The sequence below is a fragment of the Hemitrygon akajei genome, chromosome 18 (genome assembly GCF_048418815.1).
Source record: "Hemitrygon akajei chromosome 18, sHemAka1.3, whole genome shotgun sequence".
Lineage (NCBI taxonomy): Eukaryota > Metazoa > Chordata > Chondrichthyes > Myliobatiformes > Dasyatidae > Hemitrygon > Hemitrygon akajei.
Window position 1 is genome coordinate 71,578,924 of NC_133141.1, and position 18,734 is coordinate 71,597,657.

At 49.6% G+C, this 18,734-nt stretch overlaps 1 protein-coding gene across 1 annotated transcript in view; it reads left to right on the plus strand.

Annotated features, from left to right (window-relative positions):
* The first annotated feature begins 4,390 nt into the window (after positions 1-4,390).
* The window catches only part of snf8 (SNF8 subunit of ESCRT-II), a 37,366-nt gene continuing 23,022 nt past the window's right edge, over positions 4,391-18,734 (plus strand). Inside the window, exons 1-5 of the mRNA XM_073071803.1 lie at positions 4,391-4,618; positions 9,776-9,826; positions 10,130-10,268; positions 12,467-12,571; positions 18,433-18,505. Of these exons, the coding sequence (XP_072927904.1) occupies positions 4,565-4,618; positions 9,776-9,826; positions 10,130-10,268; positions 12,467-12,571; positions 18,433-18,505 (422 nt within the window). The 5' untranslated portion in view covers positions 4,391-4,564. The remainder of the gene's footprint in view (positions 4,619-9,775; positions 9,827-10,129; positions 10,269-12,466; positions 12,572-18,432; positions 18,506-18,734) is intronic.

Consider the following 18,734-nt stretch of genomic DNA (forward strand, 5'->3'; position numbering starts at 1 on the left):
CAGACTGGCAGAGAGATGGGGGTACAGACTGACAGAGGGATGGGGGTGCAGACTGACAGAGGGACGGGAGGGGTGCAGACTGACAGAGGGACGGGAGGGGTGTAGACTGACAGAGGGATGGGGGTGCAGACTGATAGAGGGACGGGAGGGGTGCTGACTGACAGAGAGACTGGGGGTGCAGACTGACAGAGGGACGGGAGGGGTGCAGACTGACAGAGGGACAGGAGGGGTGCAGACTGACAGAGAGATGGGGGTGCAGACTGACAGAGGGATGGGGGTGCAGACTGACAGAGGGACGGGAGGGGTGCAGACTGGCAGAGAGACGGGAGGGGTGCAGACTGGCAGAGAGATGGGGGTGCAGACTGACAGAGGGACGGGAGGGGTGCAGACTGGCAGAGAGATGGGGGTACAGACTGACAGAGGGATGGGGGTGCAGACTGACAGAGGGACGGGAGGGGTGCAGACTGACAGAGGGACGGGAGGGGTGTAGACTGACAGAGGGATGGGGGTGCAGACTGATAGAGGGACGGGAGGGGTGCAGACTGACAGAGGGATGGGGGTGCAAACTGACAGAGGGACGGGAGGGGTGCAGACTGACAGAGGGATGGGGGTGCAGACTGACAGAGGGACGGGAGGGGTGCAGACTGGCAGAGAGATGGGGGTGCAGACTGACAGAGGGATGGGGGTGCAGACTGACAGAGGGACGGGAGTGGTGCAGACTGGCAGAGAGACGGGAGGGGTGCAGACTGGCAGAGAGATGGGGGTGCAGACTGACAGAGGGACGGGAGGGGTGCAGACTGGCAGAGAGATGGGGGTACAGACTGACAGAGGGATGGGGGTGCAGACTGACAGAGGGACGGGAGGGGTGCAGACTGGCAGAGGGATGGGAGTGCAGACTGACAGAGAGACGGGAGGGGTGCAGACTGACAGAGGGATGGGAGGGGTGCAGACTGACAGAGAGACGGGGGTGCAGACTGACAGAGGGATGGGAGGGGTGCAGACTGACAGAGGGATGGGGTTGCAGAACGACAGAGGGACGGGAGGGGTGCAGACTGACAGAGAGACGGGAGGGGTGCAGACTGACAGAGGGATGGGGGTGCAGACTGACAGAGAGACGGGGGTGCAGACTGACAGAGGGATGGGAGGGGTGCAGACTGACAGAGGGATGGGGGTGCAGAACGACAGAGGGACGGGAGGGGTGCAGACTGACAGAGAGACGGGGGTGCAGACTGACAGAGGGATGGGAGGGGTGCAGACTGACAGAGGGATGGGGTGCAGAACGACAGAGGGACGGGAGGGGTGCAGACTGACAGAGAGACGGGAGGGGTGAGACTGGCAGAGGGATGGGGGTGCAGACTGACAGAGAGACGGGAGGGGTGCAGACTGACAGAGGGATGGGAGGGGTGCAGACTGACAGAGGGATGGGGGTGCAGAACGACAGAGGGACGGGAGGGGTGCAGACTGACAGAGGGATGGGGGTGCAGACTGACAGAGGGATGGGGGTGCAGACTGACAGAGGGACGGGAGGGGTGCAGACTGACAGAGGGACGGGAGGGGTGCAGACTGACAGAGGGATGGGAGGGGTGCAGACTGACAGAGGGACGGGAGGGGTGCAGACTGACAGAGAGACGGGAGGGGTGCAGACTGGCAGAGGGATGGGAGGGGTGCAGACTGGCAGAGGGATGGGAGGGGTGCAGACTGACAGAGGGATGGGGTTGCAGACTGACAGAGGGACGGGAGGGGTGCAGACTGACAGAGGGATGGGGGTGCAGACTGACAGAGGGATGGGGGTGCAGTTTGACAGAGGGACGGGAAGGGTGCAGACTGACAGAGGGACGGGAGGGGTGCAGACTGACAGAGGGATGGGGGTGCAGACTGACAGAGGTTTGAGGGTGCATTTTGACAGAGGGATGGGGGTGCATTTTGACAGAGGGATGGGGGTGCAGTTTGACAGAGGGACGGGAAGGGTGCAGACTGACAGAGGGATAGGGGTGCAGACTGACAGAGGGATGGGAGGGGTGCAGACTGGCAGAGGGATGGGAGGGGTGCAGACTGACAGAGGGATGGGGGTGCAGACTGACAGAGGGACGGGAGGGGTGCAGACTGACAGAGGGACGGGAGGGGTGCAGACTGACAGAGGGATGGGGGTGCAGACTGACAGAGGGATGGGGGTGCAGACTGACAGAGGGACGGGAGGGGTGCAGACTGACAGAGGGATGGGGGTGCAGACTGACAGAGGGACGGGAGGGGTGCAGACTGACAGAGGGATGGGGGTGCAGACTGACAGAGGGATGGGGGTGCAGACTGACAGAGGGACGGGAGGTGTGCAGACTGACAGAGGGATGGGGGTGCAGACTGACAGAGGGACGGGAGGGGTGCAGACTGACAGAGGGATGGGGGTGCAGACTGACAGAGGGATGGGGGTGCAGACTGACAGAGGGACGGGAGGTGTGCAGACTGACAGAGGGATGGGGGTGCAGACTGACAGAGGGACGGGAGGGGTGCAGACTGACAGAGGGATGGGGGTGCAGACTGACAGAGGGACGGGAGGGGTGCAGACTGACAGAGGGATGGGGGTGCAGACTGACAGAGGTTTGAGGGTGCATTTTGACAGAGGGATGGGGGTGCAGACTGACAGAGGGACGGGAGGGGTGCAGACTGACAGAGGGATGGGGGTGCAGACTGACAGAGGGACGGGAGGGGTGCTGACTGACAGAGGGATGGGGGTGCAGACTGACAGAGGTTTGAGGGTGCATTTTGACAGAGGGATGGGGGTGCAGACTGACAGAGGGACGGGAGGGGTGCAGACTGACAGAGGGACGGGAGGGGTGCAGACTGACAGAGGGATGGGGGTGCAGACTGACAGAGGGACGGGAGGGGTGCAGACTGACAGAGGGATGGGGGTGCAGACTGACAGAGGGATGGGGGTGCAGACTGACAGAGGGACGGGAGGGGTGCAGACTGACAGAGGGATGGGGGTGCAGACTGACAGAGAGACGGGAGGGGTGCAGACTGACAGAGGGATGGGGGTGCAGACTGACAGAGAGACGGGAGGGGTGCAGACTGACAGAGGGATGGGGGTGCAGACTGACAGAGGTTTGAGGGTGCATTTTGACAGAGGGATGGGGGTGCAGACTGACAGAGGGATGGGGGTGCAGACTGACAGAGGGATGGGGGTGCAGACTGACAGAGGGACGGGAGGTGTGCAGACTGACAGAGGGACGGGAGGGGTGCAGACTGACAGAGAACGGGAGGGGTGCAGACTGGCAGAGAGATGGGAGGGGTGCAGACTGACAGAGGGACGGGAGGGGTGCAGACTGACAGAGGGATGGGAGGGGTGCAGACTGACAGAGGGATGGGGGTGCAGACTGACAGAGGCATGGGGGTGCAGACTGACAGAGGCATGGGGGTGCAGACTGACAGAGAGACGGGAGGGGTGCAGACTGACAGAGGGATGGGGGTGCAGAACGACAGAGGGACGGGAGGGGTGCAGACTGACAGAGAACGGGAGGGGTGCAGACTGGCAGAGAGATGGGAGGGGTGCAGACTGACAGAGGGACGGGAGGGGTGCAGACTGACAGAGGGATGGGAGGGGTGCAGACTGACAGAGGTTTGAGGGTGCAGACTGACAGAGGGACGGGAGGGGTGCAGACTGACAGAGGGATGGGAGGGGTGCAGACTGACAGAGGTTTGAGGGTGCAGACTGATAGAGGGACGGGAGGGGTGCAGACTGACAGAGGGATGGGAGGGGTGCAGACTGACAGAGGGATGGGAGGGGTGCAGACTGACAGAGGGATGGGGGTGCAGACTGACAGAGGTTTGAGGGTGCATTTTGACAGAGGGATGGGGGTGCAGACTGACAGAGGGACGGGAGGGGTGCAGACTGACAGAGGGATGGGAGGGGTGCAGACTGACAGAGGGACGGGAGGGGTGCAGACTGACAGAGGGATGGGGGTGCAGACTGACAGAGGGACGGGAGGGGTGCAGACTGACAGAGGGATGGGAGGGGTTGTGGTGAACTAGATATACCTGTCTGACTGCTCCTGTGGCTCCTCCCAAGACCCTGCTGACTACCCCTGTGGCTCCTCCCACAGACCCCTGTATAAAGGCGACTGTGGCCTGCTGCTCTCCCTCATTTTCCCCAGGATGTAGTGTTGTCCTTCAGTCAATAAAAGCCGATAATCTCACTTCCTAAGTTTCGGCGTGAGTTATTGATGGTGCATCAGGGGTGCAGACTGACAGAGGGACGGGAGGGGTGCAGACTGACAGAGGGACGGGAGGGGTGCAGACTGACAGAGGTTTGAGGGTGCATTTTGACAGAGGGATGGGCGGTTGTGGGTGGAGGTAGATAGAAGGAAGTGGAGGACGGGGGCGGGGAATGGTTTTGTTTTGCGGCGGTTACGCGGGCGGGAGGCGGAGCCTGAGCCCGGGAATCGGCCTGGCGTCTGATCGTTGGACGTGGACCGAGGTCTTGGCCGGAGCTTTGGGGCCTGGTGGTGTCCAGGCTTCGGGCTCCGTGTTCTGAAGGTTCTCTTTCGGCGGCGACACAAAGCTGAGGATCGCGATGCACCGCAGGGGGGTCGGGGCCGGCGCCATCGCCCGGAAGAAGCTCGCTGAAGTGGGTGACTGATTGGTGCCTCTGCTGCCCGTGACTCCTCCTCATTCCCTCTCAACGCCATCCGCCTCCGTTCATCCACTTCCTCGTCCCCTCACTCACTCCTCGCCCTCACTCCCCTCGTCCCCTCCTTTACTCCTCCCTCACTCCCCTCGTCCCCTCACTCACTCCTCGCCCTCACTCCCCTCGTCCCCTCACTCACTCCTCGCCCTCACTCCCCTCGTCCTCTCTCTCACTCCTCTCCCTCACTCCCCTCGTCCCCTCTCACTCCCCTCGTCCTCTCTCTCACTCCATTCCCCTCGTCCCCTCTCTCACTCCACTCCCCTCGTCCCCTCCTTTACTCCTCTCCCTCACTCCCCTTGTCCCCTCCTTTACTCCTCTCCCTCACTCCCCTCGTCCCTTCTTTCACTCCACTCCCTCACTCCCCTCGTCCCTTTACTCCTCCCTGACTCCCCTCATCCCCTCCTTTACTCCTCTCCCTCACTCCCCTCGTTCCTCTCACCCCTCATTGTCCTCCCATCATTTTCTGCCTCCCCTCAACTTCCTCCATCTCTTTCCATTTCCTCCCCTCTCCCTTTTAACCATCTCACCCCCTTTCTCTCCCTCTCTTCCAAAATGTTAATTCAGAATCAGGTTTATTATCACCGGATGTGTCTTGAAAATTTGTTAACTTAGCAGCAGCAGTTCAACGTAATACAGAATATAGAAGAAAAAAAGAAGTAAATCTGTTACAGTATACATGCAATGACTAGATTAAAAATTGTGCAAAAATAGAAATTATATATATAAAAAGTGAGGTAGTGTTCATGGGTTCATCGTCCATTCAGAAATCGGATGGCAGAGGGGAAGAAGCTGTTCCTGAATCGCTGAGTGTGTGTCTTCAGGCTCCTGTACCTCCTCCCTGATGGCAGAGGGGAAGAAGCTGTTCCTGAATCGTTGAGTGTGTGTCTTCAGGCTCCTGTACCTCCTCCCTGATGGCAGAGGGGAAGAAGCTGTTCCTGAATCACTGAGTGTGTGTCTTCAGGCTCCTGTACCTCCTCCCTGATGGCAGAGGGGGAGAAGCTGTTCCTGAATCGCTGAGCGTGTGTCTTCAGGCTCCTGTACCTCCTCCCTGAAGGTATCGGTGAGAAAAGGGCATGCCCTGGGTGCTGGAGGTCCTTAATAATGGACGCTGCCTTTCTGAAACACCGCTCTCTGTAGATGTCCTGGGTACTTTGTAGGCTAGTACCCTAGATGGAGCTGACTAGATTTACAGCCGTCTGCAGCTTCTTTCCGTCCTGTGCAGTAGCCCCTCCCCCCCATACCAGACAGTGATGCAGCCTGTCAGAATGCTCTCCATGGTACATCTATAGAAGTTTTTTAGTGTTTTTGTTGACATACCAAAGCTCTTCAAACTCCTGATGAAGTATAGACAGTGTCTTGCCTTCTTTAAAGCTGCATCAATATCTTGGGAACACGTTAGGTCCTTGGAGATCTTGACACCTAGGAACTTGAAACTGCTCACTCTCTCCACTTCTGACCCCTCTATGAGGATTGGTATGTGTTCCTTCGTCTTACCATTCCTGGAGTCCACAATCAGCTCTTTTGTCTTATTGACATTGAGTGCTAGGTTGTTGCTGTGACACTACTCCAATAGTTGCATATCTCGCTCTTGTATGTCCTCTTGTCTCCATCTGAGATTCTACCAACAATGGTTGTATCGTTAGCAAATTTATAGATGGCATTTGATCTATGCCTAGCCACATAGTCATGGGTATAGAGAGAGTAGAGCAGTGGGCTTAAGCACAGACCCCTGAGGTGTGCCATTATTGAGGATATGTTATCACCAATCCACACAGATTGTGGTCTTCCGGTTAGGAAGTCGAGGATCCAATTGCAGAGGGAGGTACAGAGGCCAGGTTCTGTAGCTTCCCAATCAGGATTGTGGGAATGATGGTATTAAATGCTGAGCTATATTCGATGAACAGCATCCTGACGTAGGTGTTTGTGTTGTCCAAGTGGTCTAAAGCCGTGTGGAGAGCCATTGAGATTGCCTCTGCCGTTGACCTATTGTGACCATAGGCAAATTGCAATGGGTCCAGGTCCTTGCTGAGGCAGGAGTTCAGTCTAATCATGACCAACATCTCATTGCAATGTGGGTTCACTTTATATTTGAAAGATTTAGAAACATAGAAAACCGACAGCAGAATACTTTAGAAATTACTTGGGGTTACCCATAGCCTCTATTTTTCTAAGCTCCATGTACCTATCCAGGAGTTGCTTAAAAGACCCTATCGTTTCCGCCTCCACCATCATTGCTGGCAGCCCATTCCACGCACTCACTACTCTGCGTAAAAAGAAACTTACTCCTGACACCTCCTCTGTACCTACTTCCAAGCACCTTAAAACTGTGCCCTCTCGTGCTGGGAAAAAGCCTCTGACTATCCACATGATCAACACCTCTCATCATCTTATACACCTATATGAGGTCACCTCTCATCCTCCGTCGCTCCAAGGAGAAAAGGCCGAGTTCACTCAACCTATTCTCATATGGCATACTTCCCAATCCAGGCAACATCCTTGTAAATCTCCTCTGCACCCTTTCTATGGCTTCCACATCCTTCCTGTAGTGAGGTGACCAGAACTGAGCACAGTACTGCAAGTGGGGTCTGACCAGGGTCCTATATAGCTGCAATGTTACCTCGGTTTTTGAACTCAACCCCGCGGTTGATGCTTTCTTAACCACAGAGTCAACCTGCGCAGCAGCTTTGAGTGTCCTATGGACTCGGAACCCAAGATCCCTCTGATCCTTCTCACTGCCAAGAGTCTTACCATTAATACTATATCCTGCCATCATATTTGACCTACCAAAATGAACCACCTCACACTTATCTGGGTTGAACTCCATCTGCCACTTCTCAGCCCAGTGTTGCATCCTATCGATGTCCCGCTGTAACCTCTGACAGCCCTCCATACTATCCACAACACTTCCAACCTTCGTGCCATCAGCAAATTTACTAACCCATCCCTCCACTTCCTCATCCAGCGCATTTATAAAAATCACTAAGAGAAGGGGTCCCAGAACAGATCCCTGAGGCACACCACTGGTGACCAACCTCCATGCAGAATATGACCCATCTACAACCACTCTTTGCCTTCTGTGGGCAAGCCAGTTCTGGACCCACAAAGCAATGTCCCTTTGGATCCCATGCCTCCTTACTTTCTCAATGAGTCTTGCATGGGGTACCTTATCAAATGTCTTGCTGAAATTCATATACACTACATCTACGGCTCTACCTTCATCAACCTGTTTAGTCACAATTTGTGTATTTCTGCTTGGGCTATTGTGCAGACACCACTAATGGAGGAGAGGAATTGTGATCAAGAGAGTGGAAGGCCTGCTCCTTCTGCTGGTGCCTCTGACCTGTCTGTCTGGAGCAGCCTCCGGCAGCACCTTTTGTCAGAGCCTGCAGGGTGTGGGTTCAGGTTCAGAACCCTCCCTGAAGGGAAGAACTCAAAATAGAACCCATAAAAGTTGATAAAACCATTGAAGAAGTAATCTTTGTCAAGTTCCTTGAGTGAGTGACTTACCCTTTAAATGGAGATTTGAAGAAGATTCACCCATATTGGAGTAGACAAGAATGAGAGGTGATATCATTAAGATAATCAATAAACTGTATTCTGTGAGGAATTGACAAAAAGTTTTACAATGTCTGTCAGAATAAACCTGAATCTGATTCTGAACTGAGTCTAGAATTGAGGGGGCAAATCTTAAAGTAAGAGATTTTGAATAGAGATTAGGAGAAATGTTTTTCTTTCTGTGACTGCAGAGCTTATTTCTGTAAAATATTCAGTTATTGTGTGTGCTCCAGTCTTAAGACCGACCGAAGATGTGGGGATTAAACTGAGAAAAGTAGGTCATCTATGGCGAGTTTACTCAGAGGGTCTTTTGGCTTGTACCTCAAACTACAACTCTTGCCAAATTTTACAATTTTAGTATATACCAAAGCACGGGTATGAGCGTACAAGTATGTGGCTCCCTGAAACTTCGCTGCAGGTAGAAATGCTAACGTTCATTCAGCACATTGAGTTTACAGTTTGTGTATGTCGGTCGGGGTTGACCATGGATATTGCATCCTAGCTGTCTGGATACACAAGCCCAGGCAGTATGATATGGAGAGCGAGCTGTTGCCCGTGTAGCGGGCTCCCCCTCTCCACACATCTGATGAACCCAAAGGAACGGCAGAGACCGATACAGTTTGGCACCAGGAGTTACTGGTCAGCGTCGAACTCAATGTTGGACTGCCGTAGGGACCCCAGCTTTGGATTTTTCCCTCTGGGTTTACTCCTGAAGCCTTCCCCATAAGTGGATGTAACTACGAGGCAGCGGTGGTTTGTGATCAGTTTTCCTTCTCCTCAATGAGCCTAGTAGCCAGCTGCACGTGAAGGCCAGGAGCTGGACTTGGTTGTCAGAGGCTATTTGAGTCATACGCCATTGGGAGTATTTAATAGGTAGTGGGAGCTTGTCCTCATTACTACTCCTGGCTACGGTTACCTTAAGGAACCAACAGGTTGTGTGTGACTCTAATTTGCCTACTTGGGTCCCACGCCACCAGGTTCAGGAACAGTAGTTGCCCTACAACCATCGTGCTCCTGGGCTGGTGTGGATGGCTTCACTGATTCCACAGGCTGGGGACTCTGTAACTCATGATCTCGGTAATATTTGTTTTCTTTTTTATTGTTTGAATGATTTATCCTCTTTTGCACATTAAATGTTGGTTATGTGTGCACTTTTTTCATGGATTCTATTGTATATTGGAGAGTCCATGACCAGAGGGCACAGCCTCAGAATACATGGACATCCCTTTAGAACAGAGATGAAAAGGAATTTCTCTAGCCAGGGGTTGGTAAATCTGTGGAATTCACTGCCACAGATGGCTGTGGAGGCCAAGTCATTGAGTATATTTAAAGTGGAGGTTGATAGGTTCTTGATTAGTCAGGGCATCAAAGGTTACGGGAAGAAGGCAGGTGAATGGGGTTCAGGGAGAGAATAAATCAAATGATGGGCTGAATAGCCTAATTCTGCTGCTATGTCTTATGGTATTTCAAATACCAAAATTAATCTCAAGATTACAGATGGGAAACATACTTTGATAATAAATGTACTTTTTTGTTGTTTAGGCCAAGTATAAGGAGAGAGGAACAGTGATGGCTGAAGACCAGCTGGCCCAGGTCAGTGCCCATTGCTTCGGGCTGCTTTCCTTTCACATTATCACTTTAGTTTCTGATGTTGCTGAGGAACACACACAAAGAGCTAGGGGGAGCTCAGCAAGTCAGGCAGCGTCGATGGAAAGGTCAATGTTTCAGGCTGAGACCCTTCACCATAAGGTTTCTCCAACACATTGTGTGTGTTCCTCAAGATTTCCAGCATCTGCAGAATTCCCTGTGTTTTTCTTCAAGTTTCTGCATCTCTCTGGATGGAGATACCAATGGATGGCTATCCAATCATTTCAAAGTTTGTCTTGCATTTTGCAGATGTCGAAACAGCTGGAAATGTTCAAGACACATCTGGAAGAATTTGCCAGCAAACACAAGCAGGAGATACGGAAAAACTCACAGTTCCGAGTTCAGTTTCAAGACATGTGTGCAACGATCGGAGTGGACCCCCTTGCATGTAAGCCTGCTTGTTTCTCTCTGGTCTCCCTTTACCCTTCCACATCGCACGACCTTTGTGTGCGTGGAATCGTGTAGATAGAGCTGTACTCTATTCCTAACCCATAACATACTTGAAATCAAGATTCTGTAGATGCTGTAAATCCTGAGTCTGTCTGTGTGTCTCGCACTTGTTACGTACTAGCAGTAATAGATTATACACTGAGTCAGGTTTTAATCTTAAAACCACAATCTTTATTAGTATCTACTCAGAATATAGTAACTTAAATGAAATAAACAAAGTTAACAGTGTAGTGCGTATGTATGAGTGTGTATATGCAGACTAGGAACAATTCTTAAAGTCTTAAAATGGTAAAGTAGAAAAGTTCAGTAATCCACAAAATAAGTGAGTGAGAGATTTGTAATCCAGGATATAATGTAGAGAGTAGGCGATTACAAAGAGTCACAGGTTCCCAGCTGGGTAAACAAAATAACAATCGTTGAAGATCTCGTCCGTTGAGTCGTTCTGAAATCCACTTGACATATCACCAGATGACAGTCACAGGAATATTGTCTTCAAGTGGATACCACAACGCCCTGATTCCAATCAAAGGCCAACGAAAGTGGTACCACAGGATACTCCCAACAAATCCACACATATGGATTATACAAAGTGACAGTCACACATCCGTTGTGCACTGCGTGCCGATAATCAACCCAATCTTTTGGGCATTGAAGAGTTCCAAACCGTAGCAGTGACAAGCTGAAGTTTCAGCAACTCCTCTCCCTCCTCCACAGCCTGTGACTGACGTCATAGTCCCGCCTCACTCAGGCGCTCTTAAAGTAACACTCACAGTACGAGCCTCCGTGTCTCGTAACACACTCTCTCGCACTCACACAATCAATACTGGAGAAACAGCGTCTATGGAAGGGAGAGTTCCCTGCCCTGGAGAAATGGGAGACTGCAGATGGAAATCTCGAACAACTCACAAAGTAGCTCGTCGTGGATTTCCTCCAGCACTCTGTGTATTGCTACGTGTTGTGTATTTAATATTTCAGTAATATTTGAGTAATCTTGCAAAAATGTATTGGTTGATTAGACAGTCTAGTTTGCTTAAATAATTCACTGCAGGTTATAGGTAAAAATAAGTGAATTGCAAACGTCATGATATGTGTGCGCCTTGCTTAAAGTTAAACACTTTGGATTCCTCTGTCTTCCTTTGAATTGCTTTAGTGTTTTGAAGTTTCAAATCGTAACACTACATACTCGTCCTGAAGGTGTTTGATGGGAGCCCAAGGGGCTTTACTGTGCCTAATCCATGCTGTCATTGCCCCGGCCGCATTAGATGGTACAGTGAAGAGGGAAGATTGCCCTGAATCTGACCCATATTGTACCTGTTCTGGGAGTGTTTGATAAGACAGCGTGTGAGGAGAAACTGATGAGCATTCTGTTCCCTCTCACATTTGACTTTGCAGTTGAACAAGAAAGCTCTCCAAAATTGCATTATAGATCTTTAAAATCTGTTTTTTAAAAAAGGTGGTATGGTAGTGTAGCAGTTAGCCTGGGCTGTTGTCTGAAAGGAGTTTGCATGTTCTTCCCATGACCGCGTGGGTTTCCTCCGGGTGCCCTGGTTTCCTCCCAGCCTAAAGACGTACCCGTTAGTAAGCTGCGTACACGCTATGTTAGCACTGGCGGCAGTGACACTTGCGGGCTGCCCACAGCACAACTTGGACTGTGTTGGTTGTTGACGCAAACGATGCATTTCATTGTATGTTTCAATATACGTGTGACAAATGAAGCCAATTAAACGTCTGTGTGGGTGTAGGAGGGAACGGTCAACTGAAGAGATGTTCTGTGATTGTACATCAGCCTTCCTGGTAGTACAAACTGTTCTCAGATACCAACGCACTCCATTGGATCAGCATTGAGATATTTATCCCTCAAGATAAGCATCCTTGAATTGTGCAGAGCCAGGGAGTGACTCCTTTGCAATTCAGTGGATAGCAGTTTGAGTAGGCCTCGGAATCTGGTTCAATATCACTGACATATGTCATGAAATTTATTGTTTTGTAGCAACAGTACAGTGTGTTACATTAAAAAAACTAAATTACAATTAAAGTGTGTGTAACGTACTGTGTATGCACACTGTTATGGTGGTGTATTTAAAAATGAATCAAGGCATCAGTTACAGTATTGAGTATCTCTCTGCTTCTTTTCAGCTGGAAAAGGATTCTGGTCGGAGATGCTGGGTGTTGGAGACTTTTACTACGAGTTGGGGGTACAGATTATTGAAGTCTGTCTGGCTCTGAAACACAGAAATGGAGGTACTTCACTGAGAATTCTTGCATGTGTCTTAGTGCCTTGTTCATGGTTGGAACTTTAAAGTCACTTTTCAGACTAAAGTGAAGAACTAAAGTGCATGCGAAGTTTTTGTCTTCAAGGATCAAATTTTTTCACTGTACACACTTCATTAGGTACACCTGTACGCATTGTTAATGCAAATATCTAGCCTGGCAGCAACTCAATGCATAAAAGCATGCAGGCGTAGTCAAGAGGTTCGGTTGTTGTTCTGATCAAACATCAGAATGGGGAAGAAATGTGATCCAAGTGACTTTGACCACGGAATGATTGCTGGCGCCAGATCAGTTGGTTTGAGACACTGCTGACCTACAATTTTCACACACAGTAGTTTCTCGAGTTTACAGAGAATGGTGTGAAAAACAAAAAAAAATCCAGTGAGTGGCAGCTCTATGGGTGAAAATGCCTTTAATGAAAGAGGTCAGAGTGGTTCAAGCTGACAGGAAGGTGACAGTAACTCAGATAAGTGCTAGAGCTTTTGGAAAGTGTCAAGTTGGATAAACCACCGGGACCAGATGAGATATAACCCAGGCTACTGTGGGAGGTGAGGGAGGAGATTGCTGAGCCTCTGGCGATGATCTTTGCATCATCAATGGGGACGGGAGAGGTTCTGGAGGATTGGAGGGTTGCGAATGTTGTTCCTTTATTCAAGAAAGGGAGTAGAGATAGCCCAGGAAATTGTAGACCAGTGAGTATTACTTCAGTGGTTGGTAAGTTGATTGAGAAGATCCTGAGAGGCAGGATTTATGAACATTTGGAGAGGCATAATATGATTAGGAATAGTCAGCATGGCTTTGTCAAAGGCAGGTCATGCCTTACGAGCCTGATTGAATTTTTTGAAGATGTGACTAAACACACTGATGAAGGTAGAGCAGTAGATGTAGTGTATATGGATTTTAGCAAGGCATTTGATAAGTTACCCCATGCAAGGCTTATTGAGAAAGTAAGAAGGCATGGGATCCAAAGGGACATTGCTTTGTGGATCCAGAACTGGCTTGCCCACAGAAGGCAAAGAGTGGTTGTAGACGGGTCATATTCTGCATGGAGGTCGGTCACCAGTGGTGTGCCTCAGGGATCTGTTCTGGGACCCTTACTCTTCATGATTTTTATAAATGACCTGGATGAGGAAGTGGAGGGTTGGGTTAGTAAATTTGCTGATGACACAAAGATTGGGTGTGTTGTGGATAGTGTGGAGGGCTGTCAGAGGTTACAGCGGGACATTGATAGGATGCAAAACTGGGCTGAGAAGTGGCAGATAAGTGTGAGGTGGTTCAACCCAGATAAGTGTGAGGTGGTTCATTTTGGTAGGTCAAATATGATGGCAGAATATAGTATTAATAGTAAGACTCTTGGCAGTGTGGAGGATCAGAGGGATGTTGGGGTCCGAGTCCATAGGACACTCAAAGCTGCTGTGCAGGTTGTCTCTGTGGTTAAGATGGCATATGGTGCATTGGCCTTCATCAATTGTGGGATTGAGTTTAAGAGCCGAGGGGTAATGTTACAGCTGTATCAGACCTGGTCAGACCCCACTTGGAGTACTGTGCTCAGTTCTGGTTGCCTCACTACAGGAAGGATGTGGAAACCATAGGGTGCAGAGGAAATTTACAAGGATGTTGCCTGGATTGGGGAGCATGCCTTATGAGAATAGGTTGAGTGAACTCGGCCTTTTCTCCTTGGAGCGATGGAGGATGAAAGGTGATTTGATAGAGGTGTAAAAGATAATGAGAGGCATTGAAGTGGCTAGCATGAGAGGGCACAGTTTTAAGGTGCTTGGAAGTAGGTACAGAGGAGATGTCAGGGGTAAGTTTTTTACGCAGAGAGTGGTGAGTGCGTGGAATGGGCTGCCAGCGATGGTGGTGGAGTTGGAAACAATAGGGTCTTTTAAGAGACTAGTGGATGGCTACATGGAGCTTAGAAAAATAGAGGGCTATGGGTAAAGCCCAAGTAGTTTAAATGTAAGGACATGTTTGGCACAGCTTTGTGGGCCGAAGGGCCTGTATTGTGCTGTAGGTTTTCTATGTTTCTAACCATGCATTACAACAGTGGTGTGCAGAAGACCATCTCTGAATGCACAGTATGTCAAACCTTAAAGTGGATGGGCTACAGCAGCAGAAAACTACGAGCGTACATTCGCTGACCACTTAGGTACAGGAGGTATCTAATAAAGTGTACACTTACATGTATTAGGAATTTGCTGTAGTGTGTTGGTCAGGGTACAACATGCAAGAAAGAAAAAGTATTCAATACTTATAAAGAAAAAATTTAGAGGTTATGGCACTGATACGGAATAAAATATGCATCACTACATAAATACCAGCATTTGAAGTGTTTTCAGAGCAGTGACCGGGTATAGATGGGGTGGGCTTAACCTGGAGTTTGTGTGAGGAAATGTTCGTTGTGGTCACTCTTCCTTGTGTTTGAAAGGTGTCTGAAGAGGTACAACTAGAGAAGAAAATCAGACTGTTCAGAGAGAGGGGAATGAAGTTCTGGGGACCCTCTCTGCCTCACTTGTAACAGTAACAGGCTTTTCTATAAAGCTTTAGTTTGCAGAATGTTCCAAGTGCTATTTCAGACAATGGACAACAGCGTAGCATAGATGGTTGCCATGGTTGTGTAGCAGTTAGTGCAGCGCTTTACAGCAGCAGCGATCACCAGTGATCTGGGTTCTGTCTGTGAGGAGCTTCTACATTCTCTCCAAGCATTTTAATTCTGATTTCCATTTCCGCTCCAACACATCGGTCTTCTTGTGCTAAGTTGAGGCCACCCTCAAGGTGGAGCAGAAACGCCTTATATTCCATCTGGATAGCCTCCAACCTTGATGGTGTGAATGTTGATTTCTCCTCCCATCTTTATTCCCCACGCTGGTCTCTTAGCTCTCTTCACCTGCCTATCACTTCCCCCTGGGTCCCTTCCTCCTTCCCTTTCTCCCACTCTTCTATGATCCCTTCCTCTCCAGCCCATGACCTTTTCCACCCACCTGGCTTCACCTAACACCTTCCAGCTAGCCCCCTTACCCTTACCCCCACCTTTTTATTCTGACATGCTCCCCACTTCACTGTACGTTTTAATCTTTCAATGTACATATGACAAACAAAGCTAAACTCTAATCTCTGGAGACAAACTGTCAACTGACATCTTTCATAAACCTACAGATTCCCATAGTTATCTCGACGATACCTTTTGTCACCCTATCTCCTGTAGAAATGATATTCCCTTCTCGGAGTCTCGTCACCTCTGCCGCATCTGTTATTAGGGCACAGCTTTCCATTCCAGAACATCAAAGATGTCCTCCTCCTTTAAAGAATAGTATTTCCCTCTCTCACCTGCATCTCCTCCATTTCCCATACATCTGTGCTCACCTCATCTTCATAATAGTGAATCTGCCATAGTAGTGATAGAGTCCCTCTTGTCCTTACCTACCACCCCATCAGCCTCTGCATCCAACACATTGTCCTCTGCAACTTCTGCCATCCGCAAAGGGCTCCTATCACTAAACTTACCTCTCCCTACTCTCCGCTTTCTGCAGGGATCACTCCCTCCACCATTCCCTTGTCCATTTGTCCCTCCCCACTAATCTCCCTCCAGGCACTTAATGCTGCAAGCACCCTAAGAACTACACCGGCCCATTCACCTCCTCCCTCACCTCCATTCAGAGCACCAAACAGTCCTTCCAGGTGAGGCAACACTTCACCTGCAAATCTGCTGGGGTCACCGACTGTGTTCAGTGTTCCTGATGCAACCTCCGCATCACTCCGACGGATGAGACCCATCATAAATTGGGGGATCACTTCATTGAGCACCTCTGCATCATCCACCACTAGCAGGACTTCCTGGTGGCTAAATATTTCATTTCCATTCCCGTTCTGACGTGCCTATCCATGGCCACCTCTTGTGCCAAGAGGAGGAGGATGGAGGGGCAACATCTCACATTCCGTCTGGATAGCCTCTAACCTGATGGCATGAACATCGATTTCTCCTTCAATTGAATAAAATTCCGAACCCCCCCCATTCCCCACACTGACTTTTTACTATTTCTCCCCCACCCCCAATGACCCGTCCTCCTTCCCTTTCTCCTACGTTCCACTCTCCTCTCTGATCAGATCCCTTCTTCTCCAGCCCTTCACCTTTCCCACCCACCTGGCCTTACCCGTCACCTTCCAGCTATCCTCCTCCCCCTCCCCCCCCACCTTTTCATTCAGGCATCTTCTACCTTCCTTCTCAGTCCTGATGAAGGGTCTCAGCCTGAAACGTCGACTGTTTATTCTTTTCCATAGACGCTACCTGACCTGCTGAGTTCTTCCAGCGTTTTGTGTGCGTTTCTTTAATCTGTAACTTTATCTTTTCCTTTACAAGAGGAGATGAAGAACAGGCATTTCAGATCCTCCCAGCCTTACTTGCAATAGGAAAAGGTTTTGTATAAAAGCCTTAGTTTGCAAAACATTTTTCAAGTATTGTTAAGAATATATTAGAGCAGCTTGTAAGGCATTGCGGATGAGTCTGGGATAAACAATGCCCGAAGGCTGGATACTCTGTAGAGCCGGACTGGAATTACAGCACGGTCTGCTGGTTCAGGCACTGACTCCAAGGACCCAGTGCATCCTGGGGCTTCAGGTACGGAAACACAACCTACTCCAAAACCACGTCTCCCAGGGCATCGCTGAAGACAATTGCACGTTTTCCCTGTGGGCTTAGATTACTCTGACTTCCTAAAGGTGAATCAGAATTGGGTTTATTATCACTGACTGTCAAATTTGTTGTTTTGTGGCAGCAGTACAAAGTTCAAAGTAAGTACATATATGTCACCACATACAACCCTGAGATTCATTTTACTGTGGGCATTCACAGTAAATAGAAAGACACAATAGAATCAGTGAGAAACTGCACACGACAGAGACGGACAAACAACCAACGTGCAAAAAACAACAAAAAGAAAAAATATATAAAAATATAATAAATAAGCAATAGATATCGAGAATACAAGTTGTAGATTCCTTGAAAGTGAGTCCATTGGTTGTGGAATGGGTTCGGAGTTGAGTTGAGTGAAGTTATTCCCTCTGGTTCAAGAGCCCGATAGTTGAGGGGTAATAACTTCCTGAACCCGTTGAGGTGGAACCTGAGGCTCCTGTACCTTCCTGATGGCAGCACCGAGAAGAGAAGCATGAAGTAGATACTGGGGTCCTTGATGATGGATGCTGCTTTCCTTGTAGATGTGCTCAATGCTGGGGAGGGCTTTACCTGTGAAAGACTGGGCCATATCCACTACTTTCTCTAACCTTTTATGTTCAAGACCATTGGTGCTTCAATACCAAACTGTGATACAACCCGTCAATATACTCTCTACCATGCATCTATAGAAGTCTGTCAAAGTTTTAGATGACAGGCCGAATCTATGCAAGTAGAATTTATGCACCTCCAAGTAGAGGCACTGCCATGCCTTCTTTGTAACGGTGCTTTCATACTGAACCCATGACAGATCCTCTGAAATAACACCAATGAATTCAGTAAATAAAAGAAACAACAAAAAAACAAGCAAAATAATAATAAATCATTCAGCAATATGTGGGAACAGTTCAGTGATGAGGCGAGTGAAGTTTCCCCTTTGCTTCAAGTTGGTTGAGGGGTAATAACTGTTCCTGAACCTGGTCCTGAAGAATGTGTAAGGGCCCTGATCAGAATGTAGAGATCCCAGAGTGAGAAAGGGACGGTGGTTATGGAGGAGCTTGTGTACAATAGTCAGTCTGAGGTAGTGGTGTTGCTCAGCTGGGGAGTAATAGATGAATGGGACCTGTGCAGGACTTATTCCAGTTTTTGTTCTATCCCTGGCCAGGTCTGATCACACTGGACGAACTGCATCAGCGCGTGCTGAAAGGAAGAGGCAAGTTTGCTCAAGACGTCAGTCAGTGAGTACAGCGGGAATCATTGTTGGATTGTTAAGTAACATCTGTACCTAATGGCAGTCGATAACCAAGTCTGTCTGGACTTGGACGGAGATGAGGAGGAACTGCTTTTCCCAGAGAGTGGCGAATCTGTGAAATTCTCTGCCCAATGAAGCAGTGGAGGCTACCTCAGTAAATGTATTTAAGACACGATTGGATAGATTTTTGCACAGTTGGGGAATTAAGGACTATG